Source organism: Leptonychotes weddellii, chromosome 11 (assembly GCF_054177405.1).
Source record: "Leptonychotes weddellii isolate Sample4059 chromosome 11, ASM5417740v2, whole genome shotgun sequence".
Lineage (NCBI taxonomy): Eukaryota > Metazoa > Chordata > Mammalia > Carnivora > Phocidae > Leptonychotes > Leptonychotes weddellii.
In genome coordinates, this window is record NC_138379.1 from 10,940,516 (window position 1) to 10,968,346 (window position 27,831).

The 27,831-nt window shown below is 55.9% G+C and overlaps 3 protein-coding genes across 4 annotated transcripts in view; 2 read left to right on the plus strand and 1 right to left on the minus strand.

The window, feature by feature from the left end:
* The first annotated feature begins 1,119 nt into the window (after positions 1 to 1,119).
* SLC43A1 (solute carrier family 43 member 1) lies at positions 1,120 to 19,750 on the plus strand. 2 transcript variants are annotated; one of them, XM_081798075.1, is made up of 14 exons: positions 1,120 to 2,325; positions 5,909 to 6,086; positions 6,196 to 6,251; positions 6,387 to 6,463; positions 8,796 to 8,888; positions 10,714 to 10,847; positions 11,956 to 12,134; positions 13,230 to 13,376; positions 13,472 to 13,507; positions 13,720 to 13,858; positions 16,627 to 16,768; positions 16,984 to 17,057; positions 17,767 to 17,890; positions 18,987 to 19,750. In XM_081798075.1, exons 2-14 carry the CDS (start codon positions 5,977 to 5,979, stop codon positions 19,131 to 19,133), a joined length of 1,458 nt encoding a protein of 485 aa, XP_081654201.1. In that variant the 5' UTR covers positions 1,120 to 2,325; positions 5,909 to 5,976; the 3' UTR covers positions 19,134 to 19,750. The 2 variants fall into 2 exon arrangements, with proteins under 2 accessions (XP_081654201.1, XP_081654200.1); XM_081798074.1 differs by lacking the exon at positions 1,120 to 2,325 and having other exon boundaries at positions 4,422 to 6,086.
* Positions 19,751 to 26,493: 6,743 nt separating this feature from the next.
* On the minus strand, positions 26,494 to 27,830 carry RTN4RL2 (reticulon 4 receptor like 2; the record flags this gene model as incomplete). The annotated part of the gene is made up of 1 exon (XM_081798935.1): positions 26,494 to 27,830. A coding segment is annotated over one exon (750 nt), but the record flags the coding sequence as incomplete, so codon positions are not given.
* SLC43A3 (solute carrier family 43 member 3) overlaps positions 27,674 to 27,831 on the plus strand; it is a 43,802-nt gene continuing 43,644 nt past the window's right edge. Inside the window, exon 1 of the mRNA XM_081798078.1 lies at positions 27,674 to 27,686. The gene's annotated coding sequence lies outside the window, so the exon portion shown is untranslated. The remainder of the gene's footprint in view (positions 27,687 to 27,831) is intronic.

Genomic DNA, 27,831 nt, shown 5'->3' on the forward strand with positions numbered 1-27,831 from the left:
CCCCCCACTCCGGCAACCCTCAGTTTGTTTCCTGAGATTAAGAATTCCTCATATCAGTGAGGTCATATGATACATGTCTTTCTCTGTTTGACTTATTTCGCTCAGCATAATACCCTCCAGTTCCATCCACGTCGTTGCAGCAAATATCATCTTCTTAGGGTTTTGATTTGCAATTCCCTAATGGCTAATGATGGTGGGCAACTTTTCATGTGTTTCCTGGCCTTTGGTATATCTTCTTTGGAGAAATGTCTGTTCAGATTCTTTGGCCATTTTTAAGTTGGGTTATTTGCTCTTTTATCATTGAGTTGTAAGCGTTCTTTATATTCTAGATACAAGTCCCTTATGAGATCTACAATTTGCAAAATTTTGCTCCCCCGGTGGATGGTCTTCTGACATTCTTCATGGTGTCCTTGGGAGCACAAAAGTTTTTTAATATTGATGAAGTCCAATCTATCCTTTTCTTTGCCATTTTTGTTCTGGTGTCATGTATAAGAAATCCTTGCCTAACCTACAGTCATAAAGATTTATGCCTGTGTTTTCTTCTAAGAGTTTTTATAGTTACAGCTCTTACATTTAGATCTTGGGTCCGTGTGGGGGTAATTTCATCTGGTGTGAGGTGTCCACCTGGTGTTTTGAGCTGTCCGGAAGTGAGCATGTGTCTGAGCCCAGTTGTCTGGGATCACTAGAGGTGACCAAAGCGAACCCTCCTTTCTCAGAACTAACTTGTCCACTCTTGGAAAGCAAGGCAGAGCCTGTCTCTCTTCCCCTGGCTCTCATTCCCTCAAGTGACTTAGCCTAAATCCTTGAGCCGTCAGGCTGATTGGGGGTGCTGTACCCTCAGTCATGCTGCCCTATCAAAAGTGGTTATTTTCTGTTTCTTTTAAACATTTTTTTTAAAGATTTTATTTATTTATCTGACAGAGAGAGACACAGCGAGGGAGGGAACACAAGCAGGGGGAGTGGGGGAGGGAGAAGCAGGCTTCCCGCCGAGCAGGGAGCCCGATGCGGGGCTCGATCCCAGGACCCTGGGATCATGACCTGAGCCGAAGGCAGACACTTGATGACCGAGCCACCCAGGCGTTCCTATTTTAAACATTTTTAAAAAAGATTTTATTTATTTGAGAAAGAGAGGAGTGAGCACGAGAGCGAGAGAGCGCGAGTTGGGGGAGGGGCAGAACGAGAGGAGAAGCAGACTCTCCAGCTGAACAGGGAGCCCCAATCCCAGGACCCCAGGACCCCAGGATCAGGACCTGAGCTGAAGACAGACACCCAACCAACTGAGCCACCCAGGCACCCCTATTTTCTGCTTCCTGAAGCCACATTCACAAGGACACCAAATCAGACCAGGAATGTGTGTCCCCACAGTGTGTGGAAAGAGCCAGGCAGCATGGCTTCCAACTCTGTGTGTCTCTTGGCTTATTTTAGGTGTTTACTTAGCTTTCTGAATATCTCAGTTTTCCCGTATGTAAAATGGGACCAATCATCCCTACCCCATGGGACTGCTGTGAAAATGAAGTGAGAACAAGCATGTGAACTACAGGTGGAGGTTGTTATTATGTGCTGGACCCAGTTTTTGCTGTCATTTGCCGTGTGACCTTAGACAAGTCACCCGTCCTCTCTGGATCTCCACTTCTAAGTCTGCAAAACAGAGTGGATGGCCCCTCATCCTTCTTGCCACAGAGTAATGATGTGAGCACCAAATGATGGCAGTTAAAAAATGTGGAGTTCATGATTGAGGTGTTCACTAGTGTTGGCCTTGGGGGTCCCTGGCCACACCGTCTGTCTTCTCAGTGTTTTCTGTTCCCCCTCAAGCTGTGCCCTGGGGTGGGCGGTCGAACCACCTCTAGGGGTGTCAATAGTTGAAGAGGGCTCTGTTACACAGAATTCAGGCAGGGGCAAATCAATTTAACACATACTGCTGTATATCCAGCAAAAGTTCCAAAACAATAAAACAACACCTAAAGTTCATCAAACCTTTACTATTTGCTATTTAGATCTTCAGTCCTCACAGCAGATCTGTGATCTAGGTATTATTATTAACATATTTTGTAGAAGAGAAAGCTGAAGCTCAGAGAGGCTAAGTAACTTGCCTGAGGTCACACAGCTAATAAGGGGCAAAGTGAGGATTCAACCCAAGATCTGACTCCTCGACCTGTCTCCTGGTCCTCAACCTTCTTTAGCTTAGAGTTCTCCTGGAGCAGTCCTGCCATAGACGAAAGAACCAGCTAGAACTTAATCCTACAGGTGTTTGGTGAATGTGACTGTCGACTGCAGGAAAGTGAAGCATCAGGGCATGAGGATGATGGTATCTTTTCTGTGTCATAGGTACTGTTTACTTAGTGCTTCCTTTTAAATCAACCCATTTAAAAAAATTAGCCAAAATTTAAAGTGTAATATCCTTGGAATCTTGGGTTTGATTGTACTTACCCACACACACACATCACACACATATATGTGTCTGATACATACACATATGTATCTGTATGCATCAGAAACACATACGGACATAGATATGTGAATATATTAGAAAAACATGCATGTTTCTTTTTTTAACTTTATTTTTTAAACGTTTTTTAATTTTTTATTTATTTTTAAGATTTTTATTTATTTGCTTGACAGAAAGAGAGAGAGCACAAGCAGGGGGAGCGGCAGGCAGAGGGAGAAGCAGGCTCCCAGCCGAGCAAGGAGCCCGATGCGGAGCTCGATCCCAGGACCCTGGGATCATGACCTGAACCGAAGGCAGATGCTTAACAACTGAGCCACCCAGGCGCCCCATATGCATGTTTCTTATTTTTTTTAATGTTGCAGTTTATTTATTTTTTAAGATTTTATTTATTTACTTGACAGAGAGAGAGAGATCACAAGTAGGCAGACAGGCAGGCAGAGGGAGATGGAGAAGCAGGCTCCCCGCTGAGCACCCTCATATGCATATTTCTAATGTACATATTCATGCATACATTTTTTCCAATACATTCACATATGTATGTGTGTACTTATGTGTGTTTCTGATATATATTGAAATGACTAATAACTGGGCGCCTGGGTGGCTCAGTTGGTTAAGCGACTGCCTTCAGCTCAGGTCATGATCCTGGAGTCCCAGGATCGAGTCCCACACTGGGCTCCCCGCTCAGTGGGGAGTCTGCTTCTCCCTCTGACCCTCCCCCCTCTCATGCTCTCTCTCTCATTCTCTCTCTCTCAAATAAATAAATAAAATCTTAAAAAAAAAAAGAAATGACTAATAACTATGAAACATCAAAATCCATTCCCTGTACCCCCTAACCCATCTTGAGTGTCCCACATGCTGTGCATACCACAATTTGGGAAACAAATTCTTTTCTAAGGCTTCAGCTCTACCACTAACTCAATACATTTTCCCTATGCCACCCCATGCCTCACTTTACTTGCCTATACGAGTGGGGCTGTTGGATTTCGATGACCTCTTCTGTTGTAATTGGCATGGATAGCGTTCTAAGGAGCCTTTGCAACTTGGGCTGGCTTTATCCAAGAAGTCCAGCTTTAGCCAATTACCAGAGTGATCAGGCCTCAGGAGCTATCTCACGTTAACCAGGCTCACAAGAGGCTGATTGATAAACCAGACAGACTGGTGCACTAACTGACCTTGATTACCAGCCATCCACAGGGCTGGCATGCTCCATGGGCGGAGGAACACGTCTCCTCGCCAGCACCAACACAAGCTTGGGAAGTGCCCTGAGCTGCTGCGTTCAGGACCGAGGGGTCCTGTGGGGGATGGAAGAGTGCTGGCCTTGGAGACGGTCTTGAGTCCGAATGGAAGCCTGCCTTTAGGAAGCGGTGTGGCTGCGAATTGCCAGCTTCTCAGAGCCTCATTGTCTGTAAAATGGGGATCATCGGGCTCACTTCGCAGAGGTTGTGAGGATCGGATGAGATACTGTATAAAAAAGCCTGGCACAAAGTAGGTGTTAATCCAGAGCTAGTGGGACAGTGTAAGGGAAGGTGCCATCTGATGGTGAAAGACTGAGGAGTGGGGCCAGGGTCTAATTCAGGGGCTGCACGCTCATATGCCAACAGGGATCAAGCAGGTCATAATAACTAATTAATAATCAGAATTTAATAATCATAATAAAGTAGGACAGGTGTAAGATGGCAAATGTCCGGGAGCTACAGCAGAGGGGAGGACTTGGGTGGCCTAGAGAGGGCAAGCCGTGGTGGGAAGGGTTGACCTCCATTCATCTCCAGCAAAGGCCAGATCTTCTGGCTTCTTTCTCTCTCTCTCTCTCTTTTTTTAAACATTTTATTTACTTATTTGAGAGAGAGAGAGAGAGCACGAGCACGAGCAGGGGAAGATGTTCGAAGCAGGCTCCCCACTGAGCAGGGAGTCCGAGGCGGGGCTCAATTCCAGGACCCCGGGATCATGACCTGAGCCGAAGGCAGACACTTAACTGACTGAGCCACCCAGGTGCCCCGATCTTCTGGCTTCTTAAAGAGAAGCCAAATTGTTCGGGGATAAGTCCCGATTTTTAACTGCACCCAGTTACAGTTTGCACGCCAAGCAAAACACGTGTGTGGGCCACTACTGGTCGCCTGTTTGCACCCTCTGGTCTAAATGATCTTTGCATCTTTCCATCTCTTCCCGCTTCACCCACTGCCCCAACTCGGTGCCTGGCATTACAGTAGATGTTCCGGAAGTGCACGGAGACTGAATAAAGCGAAGCAGATGAACCTGGTGGAGAAATGAGTGATCGTGACCACCACGAAATTATGAGGCTAGCCTGAACCCCAGAGGCCGTGGTCTGAACCCCCCCACTGCTTCTCCCATGGGCCTGAGCACTCTCCCCCAGTGTCCCGGGCAGCAGCTGGTACTGTGGCCGGCTCCCCGTGGCCCGAGGTGCCTCCTCGCCTGGTTGGCCAGCACTCATGATCTGAAACTTCTTCCTCACGTTAACACACAGGTCACTTCACCCCTCTGCTGCCTGCAAGCCCTTCGGATATCTGAAGTCAGGAGTCATTGTGGCCACCCAGGGCACGTGCTTCCCCTGCCAGCATTCAGGCATCCTCACGTCCTCCTGTTTTGTTCTCTTGACAGCACCCGTCACTCTTCACTTTTCTTTCTTTCTTTCCTTTCCTTTCTTTCCTTCTATGTAAGCCCTACGCCCAACATGGAGCTTGAACTCACAACCCTGAGATCGAGTTGCATGCTCTACTGACTGAGTCAGCCAGGCGCCCCAAAAGCACCTGTCACTCTTTCAATCAGGGTCCATTTGTTTACTTGTTGAGTATCTAATATAAGCCCCACGAGAGCTGAGAGCTTCCGTTTTTATTCACTGTGGGATCCCCAGCACCTAGAGAAGAGGCTGACTACATTGAGACCCCCCGGGAGGGCCACCACCTACCCCTTCGTCAGGTGTTTCAGGAGAACCTTCTCTGGGCCAGGCCCTGTGCCAAACTTACCTTCCCCAGCTGAATCTAAGGAACCCACGGGCTAGGCCTCCTCCGCTCCCTGTCACAGGCTAGGGGCCTGTGGCTCAGAGAGAGGAAGCGACTTGTTCCAGGTTGCCCAGCCTGTAGGGACGGCAGTGGGAATTCAGACCCTGCTTGGGCTGCCCTCCCGGTGCACCCCCGAGTGCACCCTTTGGCAGTGATGCGTAGGCAAAAAACGGGGCAGGGAAGCAGCCACCTCGTGACTCAGTGAGCACTGAGTGAAGTGAATCGCCCTCCTTCCCCTTAACCTTTTCTATTAACTTGTCATGACTCCAAGTTAGCAGTTTACCTTGAGGATGAGTCCTCACCAGAGTAGATAGGACTCGGGGCCACACGCAAAGTTGCCAGGTTGGCAGGAAGTCCTAAGCTCAGGAGCCCCGGCCCCAGGCCCTTCTGTCCTGTGCCCAGCAGCTCGTGCTGCCGCGTGCTGAGCCCTCCCTTGCCTCCTCAGCTGAGAACACCACCAACATCACCCAGGATGAGCAATACAAGTGGCTGAGCTGTGACGGCCAGGAAGAGATGCTCAACCTGGGCTTCACCATCGGCTCCTTCGTGCTCAGCGCCACCACCCTGCCGCTGGGGATCCTCATGGACCGCTTTGGCCCCCGGCCCACGCGGCTAGTCGGCAGGTGAGGCGGCCAGGCCCGTCTGGGGCTGAAAGGCGGGCTGGCACCGCAGGGCGAGGAGAGGCTCAGAGTGTTCACGGGCAACTCCTCCCCCTGCCCTGGGTCTCCACAGCGCCAGCTTCGCTGCATCCTGCGCCCTCATGGCCCTGGCCTCTCGGGACACCAGAGGTGAGCTGTTTGGCCTCTCGTGCGCCCATAAGAAAAGAATGGGTGGATGCAGGTGGATCATCTGCCATCCCAGCTCCCCCCTTGGCCTCACAACAGCTCCCCAAATGCCCTCACCCATCCCTCTCCCCTTCCCAGTTCTGTCTCCGTTGATATTCCTGGCGCTGTCCCTGAATGGCTTTGGTGGCATCTGCCTAACGTTCTCTTCACTCACGGTGAGTGTGACAGGCCCCACTTGGCAGCAGGGCACCCAGGAGTGGGGTGGGGGTAGAGGTGAGTGAGGGGGAGAATGGGTGAGGGAGGGGCCAGTGGCTGCAGAGCAAATGCTTGTGTGGGTCTGGGACCCTGTAGGCTGCAGCTAAGGGTGGGTGTGAGGCTGTGCACGTGGGGATGCGACAGTGTGTGAGTGTGGGTGTTGGGCTGTGCGTGTGTCCCAGGCACGTAATGTCTGCCCAGCGCTGTTCTACACACTGGGGCCACGGCTCAAACAGAACTGCCAACTTCCTCACCTTCCTGGAACTTCCGTTTGGGGGGTGGTGACCAGGCAACGCCCCCAAACAAGTAAACTCGTAAATGATGTCAGTAGTCGTTAGTGCTGCAAAGAAAATAAAATTGGGTGTCGTGATGGATAGTGACAGAGAAGGAGCAGCTGGGGTGTGCGTTTGCCACGTTGTGTATTGTGTGGTGCTCTAGATGGGGAAGGGCGTGTGTCCGTGAATATGAGCGTATGAGGTTAAACCGTGTGAACTTGCCGGCGCTTGACCGTGCTGGACCTACAGAAACAGCTTTTTCCATGACGCGACCTCTTACATATGTGTGTTTGGTGTGCGTGTTGCTCTGAGTGTGTATGTTTATAGATGTGAGTGAGCGCAAGGGTTAAAGGCTTCTGAGTGTGTGGTGGGGGAAGGGTTCCTGGCTGGGCCAGCCTCAGGCTGTTTATCCCTGACCGCCAAACTGGGTGTTTTTGGCTGAATTTCACCTCACCCAGCAGCCGCCTTTAATTCCAGCCTGGGACATTTCACAACTCTCTAAGGAAGGGGATCCCTTCCTCCCCGCCCCCCTGCGCAGCCCCTTCTCCACGCTACGCAACTTGGCTCGGGACCTGAATCCCTTCCCTCCGCGGCGCCCAACCTCGGACCCTGCCCGGGCCTGCCTAGGGGTCTCTGCCCGCCGCCCCGCCGCCCTGCCGCTCCTCCCCCTGCCCCGCCACCAGTAATCTCCAGCCAATAGCAGGGCCCGGCGCCCGCCCCGCCCCCCGGCCCCGCCCCGCCACCGCCCCCCGCCCCGGGCCTCTGCCCTAGCCCGCCAGGACGGACCCAGCTGGGACATCCAGTGCTGCCCAACCCCTCAGCCGGGGTTAGCCAGGTCGGCCTCGCGCCCTGCCCCCGGCCGCCTTGCCCGGCGGAGGCAGCGCCCGGGGACCCTGGGGCGGGGGCGCCAAGGGTTCGGCCGCTCTCCGGCCCTGGCCCTGGCACTTTCCCCCCGCGTCCTTGGCGGCGTGCCTTGCAGATACTGGGTGTCAGGGAAACCTCTACCCCAGTGAGGGTCAGCCTGGTCCCACCCCCTTTTCATAGCCACTTGGAAGGTGGTGGAGGACTCCGTTCTCCGTGTTTACCATCTTCCTTCCCCAAGGTATTTGAGGTCCCCCTTCTTGGCCTGGGTTAGCCCCTTTTAGAGAGGGTTGAAGTTCGGTATGGCATCTAAGGCCCTTCCCGGCTATGGGATCTGTTGACCTGGGGAGGATGGTGGGGCCAGAGGGGGGTGTACACAAAGGGCAGTGTGACTTTGCTTTCTCCTCCCCGGAGGGCCTGGCTCAGGCGGGTGAGCAGAACATATGATCAGTTCTCTACTGGTGGGAATTCTGGGCCTGCTCTGGACGTCAGAGCCGCCTCTCCTGGACACCTGGCCTGCCCCCTGCCCCTCCTTTAGCTCCACCCTAACCTCCCTGGCACCTCCTATGACTTGTCCTGGCTCAGCAGACTGGGACCTTTGGCGTCACCAGGAGGGTTAATTTCAGAGCCAGCCATGGTCACAGCCTTGGGGCTTGGGAGAGAGCAAGGATCGCCAGAACAGGGGAGAAAGTCAGTAACGAGCTCTGTGAACTTGAGTACATTTCTCTCCCTCGCTGGGCCTCAGTTTTCTCATCTGTCAAATGGGTTGCACTAGATCAGCTTTTCTTAAACACCCATTGCATGGGTGATTAAGAGGCGGCACCCAATAGAAGGGCTCCATTAACAACTAACTTTGGAAACCCCGGGGGGGGGGGGGTTAAACAAAATTGACAAATTTTTGTCTTTGAGGGCATGTCCGGGAACCTTTCAGATGCTAAAGTGCATTGGGAGTCTCTAGGAGGCTGTTGGCTAGTTTCCGACCGTGATTTTGCCTTCAGACTTTTCTGCTGCATCTCCCGGAGCTAGTGTTCCTGGAGCTCACTTTGAGGGCGGTGGGGCTGGATGCATCCAGGCTTTACCCCATGGGGCTGGGCAAGGGGCGCCCTGGGTGGCTGTGAGGGTCCCCCGGCTCACTAGGGCTGCTTCCCTCCCTCAGCTGCCCAACATGTTCGGGAGCCTGCGGTCCACGTTCATGGCCCTCATGATCGGCTCCTATGCCTCTTCTGCCATCACGTTCCCGGGAGTCAAGGTATTGGGACTGTTTGGGGGTGGGGGCAGTGAGGTCACTTGGGTTTTCTTTTTGCCTCGACACAAAAACTCGGGGTTGGCTGAGTAGTGGCCGGCGTGTCTGAGGATCCTGTTCCGGCCGGTCAGAGGTCCATCCCCACCACCATGGGGCAAAGCACTGAAGCATCATGGGGAGAGCCTGGACATTGCTGTGGACCTGCAGGTCTAACCTCCCTGCTTTGCCCCCTTCCCTTTACTGCCGCCCCAGGCCAAGCCTCCATCCTCTCTCCTGGGCTAGTTCGAGCCTTCCTAGCTGGTCTCCCTGCCTTTGACCTTCCCCCTCTCTAGTCTGTCATTCACATGATTCTATTTTTTTTTCTATTAAGATTTTATTTACTTATTCGAGAGAGAGAAAGGGAGAGACAGAGCACAAGTGGAGGGGGAGGGGCAAAGGGAGAGGAAGAAGCAGACTCCCCCCTGAGCAGGGAGCCGGAGCAGGCGAGATCCCAGGACCCAGGGATCACGACCTGAGCGGAAGGCAGACGTCTGCCCAACGAACCGAACCACCTAGGCAGCCCCTCTCATGACTTCTAGAATGCTCTTAGTTGGAGGCCTGGCTCACTGACAGAATCAAGTCCAACCCCTTCAGGAATGCATTCAATGCCCTTGACCTCTCTGGCCTCACCCAGCCTTTCCAGCCACGTCTCCTTCTCCTGCCTTGGAGAGACTGTTTGCCTTGGGTCCAGGGTCATGAACGTAGTCCATACCGGGCTGGAGCCTGGACAGATCCGCCCGGTGGAACTAGAACCAGAAGGCCTGAATTCTAGCCTGGGGGCAAGCTTGGGGCCTCACTTCTTCCTCTGATATCAAAGGACATCAAGGCGTGATTTCACTGGGGCCATCGCATACCCTTCAGATTCCGCCTGGGGCAGTCACGTTTGTTAGTTTAGAAGGCACTTGCTAGGCATCCGAAGGAGTTTGAGAGTGCATTGGTGGGGGTGGCCATCAACTGTTCAGGTAGCACCAGGCATGGAGGGTGGCAGGTTCTCCATTTTCTTTAAAGCGCTGTCCCGTCTGCAGGGAAGAAAGAGCACCCAGGCCCCAGGCTGAGGAGGAACAGAAATGCTCCCAGGCTGCACGGGAGCTCTGAGCCAGAGCCTGAGGGGATGGCAGATGTCAGTCATCCCAAGCAGGGAGGACAAGGGGAGGGACACCATCTCTGTGTACCTGGCTTCCCCGTTGGCACCGAATCCCAATCAGTTCAGAACCTACTTGTCCTGGGGTGGGGAGGCCTTGGGCAGAGCTCTTGCATGTGCGCGCATACACACACACAGTTGTCCTGCGCACCTGGGTACACCTGTGCAAGGAGAGATAAGGCTTCTCAGATTGGGTTTGTCTTTCCCTCGGGGAATGTGCCAGGAAGGGGCAAGATAAACACAGTTAGGCCCGGGAAACCTAGAACATTAATTTTTCTCTTTTGTACATAAAATGAAATGGCATTTTTGTGTGAAAGCCAACATGCGCATGGACTCATAGGCAGATTTGTGCACCTTTTTTAGATAGTAACTGAGATTTCAAAGACCTTTTGTGCTTGTGGCCAGCAGCTTCAGCTCTCTGTGGGAACTGTTTCAGATCTCGTTAGGGGGCTGGGGTTACAAAGGAAGAGGGTGGTGGGTCTTCTGGGTCTGACTCTTCACTTCTGCCTCAGCTTCCTCATCTGCAAATTAGGCACAAGGAATGGGGTAAAAGAAACCTTGTCTCGGGCCAGTGGGGCCTGGGCTTGGCCTTGGGCTGGAAGAGGTGGGGCCAGGCGGCCACCCCCATGGGCCTGCCCCCTCCTTCCACAGCTGATCTACGACGCCGGCGTGTCCTTCGAGGTCATCATGTTCACCTGGTCGGGCCTGGCCTGTCTCATCTTTCTGAACTGTGCCCTCAACTGGCCCGGTGAAGCCTTTCCGGCTCCTGAAGAAGTCAACTACACGTGAGTGGCTGTGTCAGGAGGGGAGCTCCCCTCCCTGTGGAGGGAGAGATGGGGGGGCGGCGGCGGTGGTCGTGCAATGCACAGAATCAGCTTTGGTGTCAGAGACCTGCATTTGCAGATGGCCTCTGTTTTCTCATCTGTACAATGGGCTTGATCCTCCCCACCCACAAGTGTGTGAATAGACGTGGCACCTAACAGGTGGTCAAACAGGGTGACTGGTACTGGTAATATCCTTTCTGAGTTTGGAGGGTGGGATCAGAGTAGGAGGGATCCCAGCAAGGGTGCCCTGTGCCATATGGTCCCAGGAGGGGGATACAAAGACTCAAATGCCCCACCCTTTATGGGGCAAGCTAAATGCCAACTTTTCCCCATGCCCTATCAGTTCAGTGGGGGTGGGGTGATGCTCCACAAGGAAGCACATAGGGTGCCGGTCAAAAGCTGATGTTTTTCCAGTGTCTTCTGCAGGCCAGGCGCTGTGCGTAGCTCTCATACCATTCTCAACAGCCCTATGGTGTGGCTTCTGTTATTAACTCCATTAATAAATTAATAACAAAGGCTCAGGGAACAAAGTGACTTTCCTAAGGTAGTACCACCGAAGGGGGTTGAGGTAAAGCTTGGAACCAGGCTCTCTGACTCTAGAGTCTGAATTCTTTTTTTTTTTTTTAAGATTTTATTTATTTATTTGAGAGAGAGAATGAGAGACAGAGAGCATGAGAGGGAGGAGGGTCAGAGGGAGAAGCAGACTCCCTGCCGAGCAGGGAGCCCGATGCGGGACTCGATCCTGGGACTCCAGGATCATGACCTGAGCCGAAGGCAGTCGCTTAACCAACTGAGCCACCCAGGCGCCCTAGAGTCTGAATTCTTAATGCTGCCTCCATGGCAGCAGCCCAGGTTGCCTCACGACTCACCCACCCTTCACTTACTGGGTGCCAAGCTGGCCCCTGGCCCGGGCTCTGAGTGACCAAGACGCAGTGGGCACATCGGTCAGCGCTAGGTCCCGGGGTGCTCGGCACCCCTGGGACCGACTAGGACAGACCTGGAGAGGCAGGCTGTTGAGGGCAGGGTCTGCATAGCTGGTCCCCACATGCCCTGGCCTGGCTGCCGGCAGGAAGAAGATCAAGCTCAGAGGGTTGGCCCTAGATCACAAGGTGACAGGTGACCGCTTCTACACCCATGTGACCGTCGTGGGCCAGCGTCTGAGCCAGAAGGCCCCCAGCCTGGAGGAGGGGGCTGACGTCTTCATCTCATCCCAGGATGTTCGTGGCGCCTCAGAAAGCCCTCCTGAGAGTGAGTTGTCTGGTCAGGGAGGGTGGACCCTCAGGCTCAGTGAGTGCTCATCCTAAGCGCTCATTCTCTCCCCTTGTGTTCTCTCCACACCCCATGACGTAGGTGGGTCATGCTCCCCATTTACAGAATGGGGAGAAATCAGAGCTCAGAGAATTCTGGAAGGTCAGACTCAGGGGTACTCTGCTGGATTCCTGGGTGAAGGAGGGAGGGAGGAGCTTCCAGAAGGGGGCAGGCTCTGCAGGCCTGTGGGGCAGTCGGGGCAACCGTCCGAACCGCTAGCTTCAGACCCTGACTGCGTGAGCCCGCGGCCAGGACCGGCACTCCAACGCCCGGCCGGCTGGCTGGCTCCCCCTGCTGGCTGGACGAGGAGCTGCAGCCTCCTGCCTGGGCCACTTCGCAAGGTATCAACCAGCTCCCAGATTAGGGGAAGGTACACCCGCTTTGGAGTCAAGAGATGGGGGTTTGAGTCTGGCGCGCCCGTTGCAGACCATGTGACCTGGGCAGATCCTGTAACCCTGCTCTGGCTTTCCTTATCTCTCAAACTAGCAGCAATAACACCCACTGCACAGGGAAGTTAATCGTGAGGATTAAATGGTCCACGGATGTGGAAGCTCTGTTCCGGGCACAGGGGTGTGCAGGTGTGAGGGTGTTACCCGTGCTGCTGGCCTCTCATGGCAGAGTGAGGCCGGGCAACCTGCCGCTTCCAGCCCCGTGAGCTTGAGCAAGTCACTGAGCTCTGGGCCTCAGTTTCCTCAGCTGTAGAATGTGCTAAAGACAGGGTTTTGTACGCTTTGAGTAATGGGATGGTATGTGTCAAGTGTGCAGCACATAGTGCTTAATACATAGTAGCTAGAGTTATTATTACCACACCAGCGTGGACATCCAGAGGTCACCTGGAAATGTTCTGTTGCAATCGGTATAAAACTGGGCAAGAACCCGGAGGCCGGTGAGTCTGAACAGTCCTTTTTGAAGAAACCAGTCCCTCCAGAGTCACGCAGTGAGTGTCAGAGCCCCCTCTGGAACTGCATCCGCTGGGGCAATCAGAGGGAAATGGAAGCTCGGGAGGCTCAGGGGCGCCCTCTGCTGTCTCCCCAGAGTCCGTCCCCTTCCGCCAGAGCCTCTGCTCCCCCATTTTCCTGTGGAGCCTCCTCACCATGGGCATGACCCAGTTGCGGGTCATCTTCTACATGGCCGCCATGAACAAGATGCTGGAGTACCTCGTGACTGGGGGCCAGGAGCATGGTGAGGTGCTGCTGAGCCCGCTGGGGGCCGGGGGCACGGGAGGGTCACCCTGCTGAGCTCCTCTCACTCTGGCTTCTCTCCCCACCCCCCATCAGAGACGGACATCCTGAGAAAAAGGGCGGCAGAGACAGGTAGGGGGATGAGGCCCTGGCCCACACCCGTCCCACCACTGCCTGCTCCAGAGGGAGCCTGGGCCCACCCTCGGAGCTCTGGGCGTTCGGGGCATCGAAGAATCTGGGGTCCCGGGGGAGGCTCTTCTGGCACCCCCTGTCCTGCCCCGAAGTGGGCTGCTGGCATCTGTCATGCCGTCTCCTGACTCCGCTTCTCTTCCCGTCCTTCCCAGTGGGGTTCTACTCCTCCGTCTTTGGGGCCATGCAGCTCTTGTGTCTCCTCACCTGCCCGCTCATCGGCTACATCATGGACTGGCGGATCAAGGACTGTGTGGACGCCCCCAGTGAGGGCACTGCCCTCGGAGACGCCAGGTGACCGGCACAGGGGTGGCTACAGCTTGTCACGTTCTCTGCGCTTTCACAGCCAGCATCTCATTTCATTCTGCCCGGAGCCCTGGGAGAGCAGGAGCCTCTCCCCATTTTACAGAGGAGGAAACTGAGGGGGGGCACGGCTTGCTCGATGCTAAGTGTAGCCCACCTCAGGTGCTGACTGCACGAGGTACCTTGCATTGTCCTGTTGAGTCCTGCAGCAGCTCTCTGAGGGAGGTGCGGTGTCCTCATTTCACAGATGAGGACGCTGAGACACAGAAAGGTTAAGTAACTTACCCAAGATCACACAGCTTTTATTTATTTTATTTTTACTTTATTTTTTTTTCCTAAGATTTTATTTATTTATTTGACAGAGAGATAGAGAGAGAGCACAAGCAGGCAGAGAGGCAGAGGGAGAGGGAGAAGCAGACTCTCCACCGAGCAGAGAGCCCGACATGGGGCTCGATCCCAGGACCCTGGGATCATGACCTGAGCCGAAGGCAGCCGCTTAACCGACTGAGCCACCTAGGTGCCCCTATTTTATTTTATTTTAAAGATTTTATTTATTGGAGCGCCTGGGTGGCCCAGTTGGTTAAGCGTCTGACTCTTGGTTTTGGCTCAGGTTGTGATCTCAGGGTGCTGGGATCAAGCCCCGGGCCTCCCTGCTCAGTGGGGAGTCTGCTTCTCCCTCCCGCTCTGCCCTTCCCCCCACTTGTGTGCCCGCGTGTGTGCACTCTCTCAAATAAATAAATAAAATATATTTTTAAAGGATTTTATTTATTTACTTGAGAGAGAGAGAGAGGGCCCAAGCAGAGGGAGGGACAGAGAGAGAATCTCAAGCAGATTCAAGTATGGAGCCCAACACGGGGCTCAATCCCAGGACCCAAAGATGGTGACCTGAACTGAAACCAAGAGTCCGCCGTTGAACCGACTGAACCACCCAGGCGCCCCGATCACACAGCTTTTAGTAGCAGGTTGTAGAAGCTATCTTATAAAGGGTATGTATATATGTATATATATATATATATATACCCTAAAGCCTTCTTTTTTTTTTTTTAAAGATTTTTATTTATTTATTGAGAGAGATAGTGATAGAGAGAGAGCATGAGAGCGGGAGAGTCAGAGGGAGAAGCAGACTCCCCGCTGAGCAGGGAGCCCGACGTGGGACTCGATCCCGGGACTCCAGGATCATGACCTGAGCCGAAGGCAGTCGCTTAACCAACTGAGCCACCCAGGCGCCCCTACCCTAAAGCCTTCTTTAAGCAGCTAATATTTATTGTCTCATATAGTTTCTGAGTCAGGAATCTGGGAATGACTTAGCTGGGTGGTTCTGGCTCAGTGTCTGTCTGAGTCTGTTTGAGCTGGTATAACAAAACACCACCACACACTGGGTAGCTTAAAAACAACAGAAAGCTAGTTCTCACGGTTCTAGAAGCTGGAAGTCTCAGATCAGAGAGCCACTGGTTGAGTGAGGGCCCTCTTCTGGGTGGCAGACTTCTCCCTGTGTCCTCACATGGCCTAAGGAATACAGAACTCTGTGGGGCCTCCTTTCTAAGGACACTAATCCCATGAGGAGGGCTCTGCCCTCGTGACCTAATCACCTTGCAGAGCCCCACCTCCTAATACCATCATGTTGGGCTTTAGGATTTTCAGCATACGAATTTCGGGGGGACACAGCCATTCGGACCATAGCAGGGTCTCATGAGGCTACAGTCTGGCTGTCGGCCAAGACTACAGATATCTGGGGTGTTGACCAGGGTGGGGGAATCCATTACTGAGCTCCCTCACATGGCTGTTGGCAGAAGAGGCGGCTCCTCCCTGCCTGGGTCCCTCCATAGGGCTGCTCACCACTGGGCAGCTGGCTTCCCCCAGAGCCAGGGGTCTAAGGGAGGGAGACCAAGATGGAAGCCTCTGTGTCCTTCACAGTGAAATCTCATGAGTGACGTCCCATCGCTTCCATAGTATTCTGTCGGTCACACAGAGTGACCGGTCCGGTGTGGGAGGGGATGACACAGGGTATGGCTAGCAGGAGGTGGGGCTCACTGAGGCCCATCTTGTTGGCTGGAGACCACCGTTGGGTCTTGAACTGGGGTTTTCTGACTGCGTGTGTTCTTTTTGTGTTTGTCCTGAGAGGATAGGAGGGAAGGCATCTTAAGGAACAGCCCAGTGGCTTCCCTCCCCAGCATTGGTACCCCAGCCCTGGCACCCAGCCTCCTGAAGGCAGGGCCGTCTGTCTAGGATAGATGGGCAGCCTGCCCTCATCCCAGCCTACTGACCTCTCCCCTGGGGCAGCCCTCAGAGCCCTTGATTGTGCCAGAGCGGGGCTTGCTGGACAGTCAGGGGCCAAGCTGCTGTCCCCAGAGCAGCATCTACTTTTGTCCAGGCTGATGGGCAGAGACGCTTTTGTAGGGGCTTCCAGTGGGGGGTGGTGTGAGAGCTCCCGGTTCTCCACCTTCCTTCCCATCCTTGAGCCTCAGACTTCAGTGTGCGTGAGACATACCTGGGCTGTTTGTCAAAATGCAGATTCCTGGGCCCCACTCCTGAGATTCTGGGGGTGGGAGCCTGGAATCTGCATTTTAAAGAAAGGCCCCAGGTGATACTGGGGTCATAGGTGGGGGAGCCACATTTCGAGAAACACAGGGCTGGAGAAATGGCCTGCTCCCTTTGCTGCCCCACAGCAAAGGCACAGTAGAAGAGGGGAGGCCAGCCCGAGAACCAGGGAGCTGCTGGGGAGGTGGAGGCAGCGGCCAGTGACACCCTGTTCTCCTCAGGGATGGGGTTGCCACCAAGTCTGCCAGACCCCGCTACCGCAAGATCCAGAAGCTCACCAATGCCATCAACGCCTTCACCCTGACCAACTTTCTGCTGGTGGGGTTTGGCATCACCTGCCTCATCAACAGCTTACACCTCCAGGTACCCACTTCCATCCTCCCTGCCTCCCTGCCTCCCAGGACCCCTCCAGAGGGACATTTCACCCAGCGCCTGCCTTCCAGGAAGCACGGTTCTCATCCTCTGGGCCTGTTTTCCGGGGACTGGTTTGTCAGGGGCTCAGTGTCCCTCTTCACCTTACCCATCCTTCCTCTTGCCTCCACACCTGCTCTTCACCTCTTCCCTCTCTTTGGTTTCAGTTTGTGACCTTCGTCCTGCACACCATGGTTCGAGGTTTCTACCACTCAGCCTGTGGCAGCCTCTATGCGGCCGTGTGAGTCAGCCCGCGCTGAACTGCCTTCCCGAGCTTTCCCTCCATAACCAGAGAATCCCGGAGCAGAGTTGAAAGGGCCCCGGACACCCCTTCACGCCCTCCCTGCGCTCCGCTGCCCCCCCGGAGTGCTGACTGACATCTCAGAGTCAGCGGGGAGCTGGGAGGCTGTCTGGGGGGGCTGTCCTCTCGGAGCTTCCCTGGTGGTGGGGCCCCCGCCTCTATCAAAGGCAGCCTGCCCCGCCACCAGTCGCCTCCAGCACCAGGAGGTCCTGCCTTAGAGGAAGCCGAAATTCTTGGTTTGATGACACTTTGGTCCTACGTCTGCTCTCCTCTTAACAACCCCCCCCCCACCACCGCCGGCAGCCCTGTGTCCTTCCCCGGCTCCAGCCAGAGCCTTGGAGTCACCCTTGATTCTGCCCTTCCTCACACTCCATGTCCAGTCCCCAGCAGTCCCGCCAGCTCCCCGTCCACAGACCCCAAATGCAACCCTCTCCTCCTCCCCGCCGCCACCCCCCTGCCCTGGCCGAGTGCAGCAGCTCCCGGCGGGCTCCCCGTGCCTGCTCTCGCCTCCCTTGGTCTATTTTTAACACAGGGGCTGGAGACACCTGTTGGGACATAAGTCTTTTCCTGTCACTCCGTGGCTTCCTGCTACGCTCTCAGAAAAAGCCAGAGGCTTTGTTATGGCTGAACAGGTCCCCCCCATTGACAGGTTCCCCTCCAACCACTTCGGGACGCTGACGGGCCTGCAGTCCCTCATCAGTGCTGTGTTTGCCCTGCTCCAGCAGCCGCTTTTCATGGCCATGGTGGGACCCTTGAAAGGAGAGCCCTTCTGGGTGAGAACTGGGGGTGGCACGCGGGGAGCAGGACCCCCTTTCCAGGGGTTCTGAGGAGTTGGGGCTGGGAGGGGGGGCTTGTATCTGACAGAATCCCTGACTCCTATCTCCGACTGAAGGTCTCTAATCGGGGGCTTCCCAAGCTGGCTACCCATCACAATCCCTCACAGAGTGAAAAATAGATTCCCCAGCCTGCCGACTCAGCGCCTCTTGCTCTGGGCCAGGAGTGTCTCTGGAAGAAGCTCCAGGTGCCTGGTGAAGTGGCCCAGTTCTGATGCCGTCTGGTTTCACCCAGGGCACGGATGCTCTTAGCACCTCTGGAAAGGGGTTCCTCCAAACCCTCTCAGCTCAAACACCCTCAAGACAGGGCAGCAGCCTTTGGTATGGTTAGAAGGGCTTTTCCTTCCACCGACCACACGTCTGCCTCCCCAAAGCTGGTCCTCTCTCCGCCCTCTGGGGCCACCTGTCCCATAACCCTTCTCCCAGCAGAGCGATCAAGAAAGGACAGTCATGGTTTATGGGGTGCTCACGAGGTGCTGAGGTCATTTTGCCCTGACGAGGCACTTAGAGTCAAGGCGATTTGCCTAAGTCGCACAGCGAGTCATGCAGAGCGGGCTGTGAGCCGAGGCCACGCCCGAGTGAGGGCCACTGTCCTGGGCCTTCCGTCCCCGGGCTGCATGCCTGGGCTCCTTTCACCATCTGCCAACCTCTTCTCACCAACCTCAATGGAATCAATGGGATCCCGTCATCAATGTCCCCAGCCCAGAAGCTTCCATTTCAGAAGGTGCCCTGCATTGGGCACCAGCCCAGACTCCCCCAGTATCTCCCCAGAGGGCACCAGCTCGTGTGGGCACTGGCCTCAGCCGGGGTTCAGACCACGCTCTGATACTTTACGAGGCTGTTGAACATTAGATGAGATATTGGTGAAACGGTGATTGAACACAGTACGTGCTAGCCATATTTCTCATTCTGGCCCAGGACCTGGAATGAAAATGGCTGCCTCCTCCTCTCTGTTGGAAGCTGAGGAGGGTCCTTGAGGGTGATGAGGGAAAATCGGTACCTACTTGACTCTTGTCTCTCTCTCCTTGCCCTCAAGGTGAATCTGGGCCTCCTGCTCTTCTCACTCCTGGGCTTCCTGCTACCTTCCTACCTCTTCTACTACCGTGCCCGACTCCAGAGGGAGTATGCCACCTACTGGGAGGGCCCAAAGAAGGTGCTTGGCGGCTCTGAGGTGACCGCGTAGACCTCTTAAGGCCAAGGACCTGGATGACAGGCCGCCAAGGCCTGAGCAACCAAAGGGAATGCCTCATGTGGCTTTTCTACCTGTAACATACACACAGAGCTGGGCCATGGATTTATAAATACCAAGAGAAGTTCTATTTTTGTAGGGACTTGCTAAAAGGGAGAAAAAAAAAAACACCTAAAAAAAAATTTCCCCAAAGCAATGCTTCATTGACTGAAGACAGCCCCTGTGCTAAAAGGATTGGGCCCTCTTCCTTCTCAGATTGGCAGATACCACGGTGTGGGGCTGCCCTTTCTCTAGGCCTGCATCCTAGGGGCCTGCCTGCTGGTGCCCCCTGGGGGCTTGTGGGATCAACAGGCAAACAGGCTACCCCTAGGGTTCCAGCTAGGCAATGCCCAGAGCCCGCGTGTGTGTATATGCTCACGTGTGCATGTGTGTGCGTGTGTAGGTGTGTGTATGAAACAACCTTCCCCTCAGAGGAAAGGGGCCTGAGGTGCTCGCTGTGTCTCGGATGGGGTGTTGGGGGGTAAGCCCCTTCCAGGGGCTGGAGGGCGGGTTCCCTCCCTGGTACTGCTTTTGGCAGGTCTTAGAGAAAAATAAAAAGGGAAGTGAGAGACCGGCTGGTGTGTGCCTGTATCTTTGTTGGGGGGTAGGGGGGAGTGTTTTCCCACACCCCCATCTCTCTTCCTCACCCAGGCTCGCCTGGGCATTAAGTAGGACATCTGAAGTGTCAGCCTGTCCACCTCTGGCTGTCTGGCTCATCTTCCGGTTCTTAACCGTGCCCTGCCCTTGGTGTCCGGAGGGAGTCCACATCCTCCCTCTGCTCCTACCCCCCACTTCCCATGGTTTGAGGTGCATCCAGGAAGTCGCCTTTCTCTGTACAGGGGATCAGGGCAGGATGCTTTAGAAATAATGCTGAGGGATGGTGGAGGGTTGTTGAAATGTACACTTTTTTATAGTCTCCTGTTTTATCTTAAAACCTCATGCAAATTTGGAGCTTCACTTTGTACTATATTTATACTTATTTTTAACATCTAAGTGAGGCTTTAAAATTACATAGGTAAAGACACCATCTTTGAGAACAAGGGGCCTTCCAAGAAGATATATCTTATTTTTCCCAGGCCTACACTTCTTCGTGTCCCTGGGACATAAGCCTTAGAGGCTAGAGTAAGTCACAGAATGGAGGGATGGGGCCCAGAGGGCTACTGACATTTGTTGGGGATCTGCCTGTGCTTCACAAGTATCTCATTTCATCCTAACCACGGCCCAAGAGGTTGGTATGTTCACAATGTTTTGTAGGTTGAGGAAAGCCCAGGCAGGTTAAGGCACAAGACCAGTTGGTAGGTGGTAGAGCTGAGCTCAACTCTGACTGCTGAGTCCCGACCACAGGGCTACCAGGACAGTCAGCAGAAAGGAGGTCCCAAGCTTCTCAGGCTAGCTCAGCTGTCCTCTCAGGGCTGAGAGACCTCAAAGGCCCTAGTCACAACCCCCCTCCCCAGGGAAAAAAAAAACAACTTTGGAGAACCCACAAATGTTAGTGCTGAAGACAGTATTACAGATAAAACTGCCCCTTTGTCTTAAACTCTCTTTAGAAGGTAATGAAACAGACTGATCCACCCATTTCATGGATGAGAAAACATGTCCAGAGGGGTCTGGAGGCTTGACAAAGTCACGTAGCAGACTCCCAGCTGCTCTGAGCCCAGACTCCTGGCTTTCAACACAGTTCCCTTTTTGCAAAATACCAAACCAGAATTGGACAGCACCCACTAAGGAGTTGGGTGGGTTCCCGGAGGGCCTGCCTGGGTCTCACCGTGCTCGCCGTCCCGGACCTTGACCTTCCGAGTAATCTGGTGGGGAGTTTAATCACGAGCGACGGGGAGTTTGATCACGAGCGACGGATCCCACCGGGCCGCGTTGGGTTAGGGTTAGGGTTAGGGTTAGGGTTAGCAGAGGAAGCAAGGCGGGTGCGCCGGGTGCTGGGTGTGCCCAGCAGGCGGCGCTGCGGGGCTGCGTCTGGGATGGGGTGGGGGTGGAGAGAGGGGGACGGAGAACCAAAAGGGAACCCCACCCGCCACACACGCACACCCCTGCACGCACACAGCCTCCCCGCTGGCCGGTCCTCCCTGGGCCTCGACCCCCAGACTCCCACCCTGGCTTGCGCTGCCCTCTTTGGACCGCTTACGCCTTCACGACCCCCACCCTTTCAAGCGTTATCTGCACCCCCACCGACCCTCGGACGGAGGGAGGGGCTGGACGCCGGCCCCTGCCCGGCTGGGGCTTCGGACCGGGTGGGAGTTGCCGCCAGAAATCTCGGCCTCCCCGGGGAGGGGTGGAGAGCTTGGGGAGGGGGCTGGGCAGGGGCGGAAGCGAGCTAGAGCCGTGTTTGTCGCGGCGCTGCCGAGTGGAACAGATGGCTGGGGAGGGGAGAGGGTACGTGGCGGGGGGGGTTGGGGGGGAGGAGGGGTGCGGGGGCCGGAGGATGAGGAACGAGGAATTTCGACGCCCCGAGTCTCCCAGGAGAAATCCCCCTCCCCATCTCTTCCCTGCAAGAATGGGGGCCAGCGCCGGCCTTTCTCCCGGAGAGCCTAGCCTCTGGCCTGCCGCGGCCCCCGCTGCGCAGCCGGCCGTCCCAGGGCGCGCCCCTCGCCCCTGGGCCGCCCCCCTGCGCGGGCCTGGCCGGCTGGGTCAGGGCCGCCGCGAGCCGCCCGGGGCGCTAGGGTTAATGGGGCCGCACCCCGAGGGGCGAGGGGGCGGCGGGAAGCCGGCTCCCGAGCTGGGAGCGAGTTCAGGGATCGTAAATAGCTGAGGGAAAACGTGTTAATTGGAACTTTATGCAGATGAGCTGGGACCGGGGGCCGGGGGGTGGAGGGAGGGAGAAGGTCACGCGGGTGCGGGACCCGAGCCCAGTTCCGAGGGCAGGGGAGGAGGGCTCTGGCCCGGGAGGGGTAGGTGAGTGTCCTGACGTCTGGGCGTTGGCCTCCGGGGAGGGCCGCGGGTCCCTGCAGGCTAGCCTTCCTCCCTGACCACCCCCCCACCCCCACCCCAGAAACCGAGACGACTCTTCCAGCGTGTCCGCATCCCGCGTCCAGAAGTCCAGGGTCTCAAATCGCCGCGAGGGTGGGGGACACCTTGCAAGCATCTGTTTCCGCTAGTGGCTGCTTACCTCGGGTCTCACTTCTGCTGTGTCCCCGCCCCCTTCGGTCTCTGCGTCCTCCCTCTCTGCCTCCTCCCTCCTTTATTCCCCGTCCCCGGCATCACCCTCTCGGCGCTGGAGTGTCGTCTGTTACTTTCACCAAGTGTGCCTGCGGTGGGGGTGGGGGTGAATTTAACTTTTCTCCCTTTGCTTTCCCCAGTCTGCCCCCCCTTCCCTGACCACCCCACCTTTGGGATGTTTCTCAGCCTTTAGAGTGCTTGGTAACCAACCCTCTCTTGTCTAAAATGAGTTCCAGGGTCCCTCCGTGATCTGATTCAGCAGGGCTGAGGGGCTCAGGAATCTGCATTTTAGCAACTTCCCACCTAAATCAGATGTAAAAGACCCCCGTTCTTAAAAACCACTGGCAGGGAATTGGTGGGCAGGAAAGACTGGGCAAGTCTCCTTCGACAGCACCCCCCTTCCCCCTGCCAACGCTGCCTCCATGCTCCTGACCTCACCTCTGCTCAGAATGGCCATCCCGGCTTCTGGCGTGATTGGCCCAGGTGTGGAGAAGGTGCCAGGAAGGAGGGAAGGAAGGAGAAAGGGAGAAAAGGAAAGAAATGAGCCTGCACTTAGCTCTTCCGTCTCTGAGTAGGGTCTTCCCTTTCCTGGCAGCTGCCTGCTTCCCTCCCCTTCACCTCAGCTGGACCATCTTCTCTTACTCCACCAGCCTGGCCTCAGCTTCTCACTTCCTTTCCCCTTCTTCAGCTGAAGTTTCTAGAAAGGCCAAAGGATCTTAGGGGGGAATGGCAGAGCTGACCAAAGCCCCCACCTCCAAAAGAAAGGGGCAAGAGGCACCCCTGGGATTGGAAGGAAGAGGGGGAGGGAAGCTGGACTTGAGGGAAGATAATAATAATAGCAAATGTGTAGGTCACCTTTCCACGGGGTTATTGTACTTACTCCCCACAGCAAGTCGATTTAAGCAGGTGCTATTGTCCCCAGGTCACAAATGGAAAAAACACAACAGACCTTCAGAGAGGTTAAGTAACTTGCTGAAGGTCACACAGTAAGTGGAAGAATAACTAGGTCATTCACCTTCCACTTTCCCCAAATCATTTCTCCAGAGGCCACTGGTAGCTGTTCCAGGCCTGTCCTCCCTGCCCTACCCCCAGGGGCAATGGGGATGGGGAAGGGCACAGCGTACAGAAATGAAAGGAGATGCTCAGGTTTCGGAACATCTGACAGGTCTGGCTGGAAGCATTAAAAATTCATGTAGAAACCTGACCCCAGCCGGACCTTGGGTCTGCCACCTGGACTGTCCCTGGCCTGTGGCCTCTCAGAGCCTGGTGGGCGAATTTCCCTTCAGCAGTGGCCTGGAAGCCCCAAGTCTTTGTAGCTCAGAGGAGAGGGGTTCTCTTAGGGATTAGGGGTCTGAAGTCAGGTGCCAGCAGTTCCGAAAGCAGGGCTGAGAGCCCTCCCCGCTACTCTGAGTGTAAGAACCTTAGAGGCTTAAGGGCTTATAAACCCCATCATCTGGCGTCCTCCTGTTCCGCTCCCCAGGCGGGTGGATGGATGCTCACGCTCAGTTTACGTTGACTGGAGCCTGGCTGTGAGTCCCAAGGTGGCCAGTGGGGGGCAGCCATCGGCCTGGAGGTAGCCTGAGCCTGAGCCTTTACCGCCGCTTTGAAGGACAGTCAAAGAACCCCCACTGATAACGTCAGAGAGGTGCAGACTGGGCCTCCGGGAAGGGGTCTGGAGTCTGTCATCTGAGGAGAAGGGGAGAGGCTTCCTAGTTCGGGGGAGATCGAGGAACTTTAGGGAGAGCTCAAAGTAGGTTTGTGGGTTGCAAGTGCATGATAACTGACGGTCAGCGTGATGGAATCATTCTAGCTGGAGTGAAGATTTGGGGCGAGGCCATGAGAGAAAAGTCTAGAAAGGCAGTTGGTAACCGACTCTGAAGGATCTTTGATGGTCTGCTATGGCATTTCATCTTTAACCTGTAGGCAGTAAGGAGGCATTGTAGGTTTCTGAGGGACAGAAAAACACAATGCAAATTTTGGTCGGCTGAATCTGGCCACCATGGGCAGTGGGTGGGAGGGAGAGAGACTGAAGGTAGGAAAACCAGAGCTGGGTACTGCTATTTTCTTCTCTATTCTAGGCATGAGGTAATGAGGAGATGGAGCAGGGAGGTGGTAGGGGGAATGGAAAGGGAGGGATGAGTCGGGCCGGGAGGGGACTGGGTAACTGGGCAGATTAGAGAGAGGAGTTAAGCACAGCACGCCCGGGGGGCTGGCAGACAATTCAGGTCGTGGGTCCACTCACAGAATGAGGCAGGTGAATGAGCTTTGTTCTGTTCAGGGGTGGGGACTCTTGGACAAATCCCTTCCCCTCTATGGGCCTCAGTTTCCCCATCAGAGCACTGGTGGTTGGACGGGATGGCCTTGAAAGCCTCTCCTGTTTCAGGGTGTGAGGCTCAAGGCTGTAAATCTGAGTTGTCCGGAGTCGCTGGGAGGGGGGGCGGTGCGTGAGATCTCTGGAGGTGGTCTCTGTGCAGGGTCCTGCGTGCATGCATTTGGGGTGCATCTGCCTGTTTGTGGGGCCCGTGGGTGTCAGCTTGCCTGCACGTGCTCCACTGCTCTGCATTGTGCAAGTGTGTGTGAGAGAGCGTGTGAGCGTGGGTGTGCACGTGATGGGCGTCCGTGGGTCTGTCTGGGCTGATGGTGGTGGAGGTGGGGGTGGTGGAAAGAGGCATTGCTGTGGACTTCTTCCTGAGGCTCACACACTCCTCTTGCTTTCACTGTTCTGAAATAGCATCTGGACCGAAGGCCCATGAATATTTCACAACGATAATTCTGTGACCTGGACAGCCTGCTTCTGATTTCCCAGCATCCTCCCTCCCCCTGCCCAGTCCCCAGCAGCTCCTCCTCCATCAGAGCTCTTGCCCCCCATCCCGCTCGCTAGCCTCCCCAAAGCCAGCCTGACAGAGGCTCCCTGTGAGGCCCCAGACCCGGAGCTCCCCAGGTTCCTGATTCAGGCTCTTTTCACTGTTCCCCCACCCATCCCACAGTCTTATCCGAGGTCCACCTGCCTCAGGCCTTCATTGTCGACTCCTTCCCGTTTCTGCCTCCTCTTCTTGCCATCCTTCTGACTTGCCTGGCCAGAGTCACAGGACCTCAGCATCCCTGCTCTCTGAGCCCTGGCATCCAGGTCCCCTCTCTTTCCATTCCCCCCACCCCCTGCGGTTAGATTCTTAATCCTAAATGTAAACCATCAAACTTCTCCCCAGTTGCTCTGATGAGGCTCACCCCTAACCTCTATCCCAAGTTCTTCTCAGTTGGGCTTTTTCCTTCCCCAGGCCTCCCTAGCCCTAACCCTAACCCTCCCTTGCACACACTGGAAAGATGAGGCTTCAGATCATACCTCAAGCCAGCAGAGTACCCCAACTTGGGATTCATGTCCCTCTGGTCACCCTAGAACCTTGGTTTCTCCTCTAATGTGCTTGCAGAACTGCTTCTTGACCTGGTCTGTCCCACCTCTGGAGCCAAGGGAAAGAGACCATTGATCTCTAGGGTTGTTGCGTACAGCTGTGCAGGCTGTACACTGCACAAAGACACTCGGCCAACGGGGCAAGTATGAGCTGAAATTCAGCCTTAGGCTCTGCTTGCTGAGGTGTTTCTTGTGGTGTGGGGCTGGGTTCCCCTGAGGATGAGGTGCCTTTTTCAGATTTGCCTAAAGCCATATTTGGGCTGGCTGTGACCCTGGATGTTTGTTATTTCTCCCTGCAGGGTAAGATGGGAAATGCTCTTCCTTCCTGAAGGAACAGGCCTAGGAGGGAGCCGTTAACCAGGCTGGAGGCCTTCCCCAGCCTCAGCTCCTCAGGCGCCAGACGACTCAGGGGACTCAGGGTCGTCTGTAGCTGCTTCCCCGGACCAATGGGAGGTGAGGTGATGTCAGCACCCACTCTTGGCTGTCAGATTTCACCAGATTTCAATGGCCTGCTTGGGACTCCAGGGTCACCCCTCTTTCTCAATCTTCAGCTTCTCATCATGGGGGAGCAGCTCTCCAGCCAGCAAGAAGCACTTTGGTGGCCTGGGAAGGATCCCCTTTCTCTAACCCTCCTGGCCCTGGAATCCTGATTGTTCTAAGCCCTCCTCCGACTTTTGAGGTCCTGAGCCAACAAATCTTACAGAAGAAGATAAAATAATAGAATTTTTTAATAAATTTTTTTTTTTTTCCCAAACAACTTCTGTTGATCTTCACCACACAGGGGCCACGGTGGAGAGGAAAGTTCTCTCCAGGCACCCTAAAAAGTGTCCCGGGTAGACTTAGGAGAAAAGTATTCCTCCAGTGTCGGGAGGCTGAGGGGGGCTAGGATAAGCAGGGGCCTAGGGTTAGCCTGGCCCCAACTGAGGCATCCCTCCAAAGGGCTCCTGGGTGGGGCTCCCTTCCCGGGAGCTTCCAAAGGCTCTGCTGGTGGAAGACGCTCTGCAGACAAAAGCCCCCTCTCGAGTCCACGGTGGGCACTGGGAGAAGGGGTCAGCGGCTGCCTGGGGTGCCCCACCCCAGGCTTGGGGAGGGAAAGAGTTAATGGCCGGACTTGGGGAGAACAGGGCTGAGCCACCCGACGGCAACCCCGTCCTCAGCCAGCAGCCCAGGAGGCAGGGAGAGGCGGCCGGTCTGTCCCTGGGGAGGGGACAGGAAGGCCGGGGCGGGACGGGGGTAAGGGGGCGGGTGGCCCGAGCCGCAGCTGGGGGCGGGGGCGGAGGCGGGGGCGGGCGACGGACACACTGGCCTCTTCAGTCTCAGCACCGCAGTCAGAGGTGGTGGGGCGCCAGGAGCAGGAGGCAAAGCAGAGGGGTGGGCAGCCCGGCCGAGAGCGCCGGGCCGCGGGAGTCCGGGGGCGCCTGGCAGGCGGCGCCCGGGCACGTCTGCTCCCCCTGCTGGTCCTCGCCCCCGTAGCCCCCCCAGTAGTCGTCCTCTGTGGGCGCGTCCCCGCCCTGGCGCCCCCGCGGGTCTTCGGCGGGCAGGTCTCGGTAGAGGGTGGAGGGGTCGGCGGGCGGCGCCCCGGCCTCGGCCACGCCGTACAGGTGGTTGGACGAGCTGTTGCCGCGCGCGCGGCTGCCGGGCCGCGTGGGCGCCGCGGGCGGGCACGCCTGGAAGTCGGACTCGCGGAGGGCGCGCAGGTCGCGGCCCTGGCGCTCCGGGGGGGTGGCGCAGGTCACGTCGGAGCTGGACACGCGCGCGCGCTGGAACCAGGCCCAGAGCGGCCGCGCGCGGCAGTCGCACGCCCAGGGGTTGGCGTTGAGCCGCAGGAACTCGAGCGCGGGCAGGTCGGCCAGCGCCTCGCCGGGCAGCGAAGCCAGGCTGTTGTTGAATAGGTAGAGGATGGTGAGGCGGCTGAGGCCGCGGAAGGCCGCGCGGTGCACGCCCTGCAGCCGGTTCCCGTGCAGCAGCAGCCGGTCCAGGCTGCCCAGGCCGCGGAACACGTGTTCCGTGAGCAGCCGCAGGCGGTTCCCGTGCAGGAAGAGGTGGCTCAGGTTGGCCAGGTCCGCGAACAGGTCATCC

Coding starts and splice junctions, on each gene's coding strand:
- SLC43A1 (XM_081798075.1), top strand. CDS start 5,977: ATGCTCAACCTGGGCTTCACCATCGGCTCCTTCGTGCTCAGCGCCACC. Junction 12,135..13,229: donor CTCAGAAAGCCCTCCTGAGA/GTGAGTTGTCTG, acceptor CTGTCTCCCCAG/AGTCCGTCCCCTTCCGCCAG. Junction 17,891..18,986: donor TGAAAGGAGAGCCCTTCTGG/GTGAGAACTGGG, acceptor CTTGCCCTCAAG/GTGAATCTGGGCCTCCTGCT.